At 42.9% G+C, this 5219-nt stretch overlaps 2 protein-coding genes across 2 annotated transcripts in view; one reads left to right on the top strand and one right to left on the bottom strand.

The window, feature by feature from the left end:
- Window positions 1-1886, bottom strand: part of ACOT13 (acyl-CoA thioesterase 13) — an 11288-nt gene extending 9402 nt beyond the window's left edge. The window contains exon 1 of the mRNA XM_004693322.2: window positions 1619-1886. Within this exon, the coding sequence (XP_004693379.1) occupies window positions 1619-1699 (81 nt within the window). The 5' untranslated portion in view covers window positions 1700-1886. The remainder of the gene's footprint in view (window positions 1-1618) is intronic.
- A 137-nt stretch (window positions 1887-2023) lies between these two features.
- Window positions 2024-5219, top strand: part of TDP2 (tyrosyl-DNA phosphodiesterase 2) — a 14047-nt gene continuing 10851 nt past the window's right edge. The window contains exons 1-2 of the mRNA XM_004693321.2: window positions 2024-2258; window positions 2342-2427. Of these exons, the coding sequence (XP_004693378.1) occupies window positions 2094-2258; window positions 2342-2427 (251 nt within the window). The 5' untranslated portion in view covers window positions 2024-2093. The remainder of the gene's footprint in view (window positions 2259-2341; window positions 2428-5219) is intronic.

Here is a 5219-nt window from a genome sequence, read left to right as displayed (position 1 = left end):
AATCCTCTCACCCTCCGCATCTCTGGCCTGTACCCCAGTTCTGTATGAATAAATAAATCTTAAAAAAATAAAAATAAAAAAAAAATAAATTTCACCTATCCCCTCTTGCTTTTTAAAATGTGGCTATTATAAAATGTGTAATTTCATATTTGGCCTGTATTTGTAGCTTGCATTATATCTCTATTGGCCAGCGCTGTAATATTATTTAACCTTACTGCAACTTCTGAAACGATACATCTGCATTAACAGGCATATCTTCTTGGAAGGCAGTTACTACCAATGCTAACTCAGGTAGGTATACAGTTAATGACTGCTCTATTGTGTTTATTTAGGTAAGAGGATTTTAATCAGTCAAAGGCCAATCAATCCATAGCCAAGAATATGAGAAAACACACAGCGATGATTTGGTGAAAGTTTAACAATGAAAATAGCTTCAGATTTAAAAAAAAATAATTCAAACTTTCCTTAGATAAATACTTCCTTTTTTTGGATAATCTATCTTTAAAAAAGTTAATGTGAAGTCGTAGTGTGTCCCTGGATCTTACTTGAAAACATTAAATATATTCATCTAAGTATCATTTACTTTTCACAAAAATCGTGAAAGATAATTAGCAAGTTATTTACACGCTAAAAATACAGTCCTAAATGTTGTGTTCTAGGAAACAGAACTTGGTCCAAACTCTTCCTAACGAAAGACTGCAATTCGTTTTTAAATTTAAATCCGTGCTAAAACTCACTTCTAACTCATTTCCAAATTCCCCAGTACTCAAACGAATCCGAAGAAAAACAGGCAAGGTGGCACTCAGACATATAGAAAAAACTAAAAGTTCAGACGTTGTTAAATGTCTTCCAGATCTGACATAATCAAGGGCTTTTGCTATTTCTGCTTACTTATAAACGTTTCCTATGTAACACAACACTATTCTACAAAGACAAGCAACACTAGGCGTCTGGGTTGGGTTGTTCATGTGCAAAAGGGCTAAAGCTGTAGCACCTTGGCTTTCCTACCTTTCTGCAATTATTTTCCTTCTAATATTGTAGGATGAAAGCGCGCCTTAAAATGTAGGCGCTATTGGCCCTCCCTGGTGGCGCAGCGGGTTAAAGCACTGCACTGAGAAACTAAAGCCACTTCCCACTTGCCCCGGAGGTGACCACACGGCGCTGCAGACCAGACCTCTCCTGACCCGCCCGCTGCTCCCCTCAGCAGTGTACTTCGTCGATCTGCCTGTTCTGCTCCCCGCTCTGTCTCTGGTGAATCCTCTCACCCTCCGCATCTCTGGCCTGTACCCCAATTCTGTATGAATAAATAAATAAATCTTTTTAAAAAAATGTAGATGCTATTGCTTATTTATTTATTTATTTATTTATTTTTACTTCGGAACACCAACAACACGCTTACTGCCGAAAGGTCAAATGCGAGATTTCTTTCCCGCACCTAGAAATGACAATTCTGTCTCCAAGAGCGATAACCACATTCAGGTCGAGACAACCAAAGCACTTGACCTCTATATAACCTATAAAGGCTATATAGAGAGGTAACCACTAAAATGGTAATCATTATTACTTAGGTGAATTTACAAGCGCAGACGAGTAACAGCGAAACATTCGCCTCCAATACCTTTTCCAACACTCTATCAAAACAGCGAAGCTTCTTCATGGCTTTCACCACCTCCTGCACAGTCTGTGTCATGGAGCCCATCGTGGATCACCTGCCGGCGTCTGGGTCCTTCACAAGAATGAACCTAGCTGAAACCCTGAAGTTTGCAAAAGAACGAGGACACCGAGGGCAGGGAGTACGTAAACCTCTCACTCACGCCGAGAATTTGGGATCTGGTAGCTAGCGCTCCTGCAGCCACTGTCCCCTGCGACTCGCGCACAAACGTTCCGCGCGCTTTTGTAGCCGCGCGCTTGCGCCGTTTAGCTCTCCTGCGCAGCGCCTAAGTCCCAGGAGGCGTAGCCTCATCCACCGCCTCCGAGGGCGGAGCGCGTTTCCTCGCCGGGCAGTTGATGCTGGAGGGCTGGGTGGCGGCGCCTGCGCAGAGAGGCGCGCAGGCAACCTGGCCCTCGTCAAGGGGCGTAATCCGCCGTGAAGTATGGATCCCGAGGGCGGGCTGGAGATTGAGGTGGAGTTTGAACGAGAAGAGGGGGAGCCCGAGGTGAAGAAGCGGAAGCTTATGTGTGTGGAGTTTGCCTCCGTCGCCAGCTGCGACGACGCCGTGGCTCAGTGCTACCTGGCCGAGAACGACTGGGAGATGGAAGTACGCTCGTGCCTTTCCTCTCTTCTGCTCTTCCTCCTGTACGTGCAGCACACAGATTCCATCCGTGTGGTTTTGTCTTTCAGAGAGCCCTGAACTCCTACTTCGAGTCTCCTATAGAGGAGAGCACCTTGAAAAGTCTTTCCGAGGCCTCCCCTGAGCGCGAGCCCTGGTAAGTGATGAGAGAGGAGCGAGAGCCAGTAAAGATGTGGGCTCTTTCCTATGGGTATCCTGGGACCTGGGTGGAGTTGGGCGGGAGGCTTGAGTATGGGCAGTTGACCCAATTGAATTAACAAAAACCAAGGGTCTGTGTTGCTGTCTCTGGGTGGAGATGCTCTCCAGCATCAGGGCTATCTCTCCTCTCGTGAGGTCCACACTGGAACTTCAAAGTAACCTGGAGTGCCGGGAGGAACCGTCTGAGATGTCATTTTTCGTTTGAATTGTAGTCTGGAGGAAGAAAAATGTCCCCCTTTTAGGTTTCTTAATTGGTGTAGCATTTAAGATGATGTAATAACAGACCAACAGGAGAAAAACATTTAGTTACATACCTCCGTGAATGCCATAAAGATAGTGAGGATCAAAGCAACCAGGTGATTGAAGTTTTACAAAAAACATCTTGTGCCAAGGAAAGCGGTAGGGCGTCTGCGGGTACAAAGAGGGGGGCAGTGGTGGCTAGGAACATCACTCCCTATGCAGTTGAAAATCCATTTGTGATATATAGTTGGCCCTCGATGTTTATGGTGCAGACCTAGGGTTGCTTGAATCCATGAATGCAGAATCTGTAGATACAAAAAAATCTGCCTTATAAGTCGACCCTATGATCGTATTGTTCAAGGTATATGCCATCCTGAGATGAGGAATGGGATAAGGGCTTAGGGCTTCAGAGGGGGAAACGGCCATTCAGAGGATGATGAGAAGAGCTAATACTGGGTAACTAGATGTTTGCCCTGCCAAAATTTCATAAATAGTTATTTCTGTTAATAACTCATTATAGGAAAGGTCCCCTACCTAAGTTCTTCTGTGTAGTTAGGGAGAGGTAAAAGTTCTCTTAGTTGCGTGAAACGCAGAATAATCCAAATGCTGAAGTGAGACATCTTGGGGAGCTCAGTTCTGAATCCCTTTGCATTCCTGTATTTTTGACTTTTACATGTTTCTGCTTGTTTACAATTTCTTTTGATTTGTTCAAAATAGTATGAGTTAGTATACCTGTTAGTTACAACCTAACTTGTAGCTGATTAATTTAAGGAAGAAATCGGAACCTAGGAAATGGATACCCTGAAATTGTCACTGCGAATAAAGGGAGGTCTGCTGAGTAATGGTACAATGGAACACAGTTATTAGGGTCCCCACCTCAAGCTGATAAATTGACAAAAACAAGCAGTGGCCTGTTGTCTCTTAAACCTCAGATCAAGTGTCAGTGAATGAAGCAGTTTTGAGGAGGAAAAAATGAGGATGACTAAAGATTCTTGATATTTCTGAGTCCTACATCCTCTTAGAGCATGTCCTCATCAGGTTTTTTAATGTTGACTTTAGCAAAAAATGAAAGTAAAGGAAATTGATAGAGAGGTTTTTATGACCTGAGAAACTAAAGACTGCTGAATTTAACTTTTGAGTGCCTTAATCTGGTAGGGCAAAAATCTCAGTTCTTTAGTGGGTTGCTAGTAGATTAGCAAAAACCAATCTTGAACAGGAAAGTTGAATTAGCCCTCTGAATTGGAACCTATCTTCAGCTCCAGGGAATGCTTCTTAAAACCAGGACAGTGAATTTTAGCAGCATTTAGAATTACCTTGGGAATTAAAAATGGTCTGGAGGCCCAGTCCCCAGAGATATTACTTTAATTAGTCTAGAATGGGCGCCTTTATCCTTCACAGGATTTTGCCTTTTTTTTTTTTAAATGCTGCACAGGCTATTCTAATGTGGAACCAACACTGACACCCCCAGATTAGGGCCTGATTACTTGAGACCCAAGCAGCATCATACAACTTGGGAGTTGAGTTCGACATGGAATGTGTCAGGCACTATCTGGGATCTGTGAAATCAGTCTGCAGTTTAACAAGATCCCCAGGTGATCTAAAATTTGAGGGACATTGTCCTAGAGAGAGAATCTAACTTCACCATTTGCACTGACACATTTGCCCCACTTGGAAAGGAAGTCAGCAAATGATTTCCTTAAAATTTACTAGTCCCTTTCAGTTCTTCCAAGACAGTAATCTTTTACATTCTCTTTGTGTTTCCCACCAAAGTGGTGTGCCTATCTCAAAGATGGCAGGCATGGGTGATGTGGGTTTTACAGTAGTCACAGTAAAACATGGCATGTTGCTCTGCAGGCCATTGGCCAACCCATTTTTGGGTGAGTCTGAGGATTATTTTTATCCATAAAGATTATTTGGAAGGTTTTTTTTTTTTTAAATAAAAATTGGTATTAAGTAGTGAGATCTTGACTTCTAAATATTATTTTTTTCACTGAAAAGAACAAGTTGTCATTATAAATGACTGATCCCAAGACAGGAATGGATAATGAATAAGATGAGCTGGTATATCTTGTGTTAGTAGAAAGTCAGGAAGTGCCCAGAAAATGTTGGAGGACTGGATTGAACTATGCTCCCTATTCAAGTCTGTAACAATTGGAGCAAAGAGTAACTGTAGAAACAGTATGATTTATAGAATAAAGTATTAACTACAGTGGAGAGATATCTGATAGACAACACCTTAACCAGCTGAATAAAGTTCAACTGATATGTGCCGCGGACCGGCCCTAGCCAGGGCACCGGGACCGAGGGAGAGACAGGGTCTGAAGACAGGAGAACGGGATTCGGCGCAGGAACTGACAGACAGTCACACTCAGAGGAGTTGATGGACTGCTGCGATTTTATTGCAATTTGTGTAGATTTTTATACAGTAAGTGTAAGGAAACTGGTGTTCGTCCAGGTAGGTTATACATTGCCAGATGCTGACATAATCTA

Source organism: Condylura cristata, unplaced genomic scaffold, assembly GCF_000260355.1.
Source record: "Condylura cristata isolate star-nosed mole 26May11 unplaced genomic scaffold, ConCri1.0 scaffold00037, whole genome shotgun sequence".
Lineage (NCBI taxonomy): Eukaryota > Metazoa > Chordata > Mammalia > Eulipotyphla > Talpidae > Condylura > Condylura cristata.
Note: the sequence above shows the minus strand (reverse complement) of the source record. Positions and strands in the feature narration are given on the sequence as shown.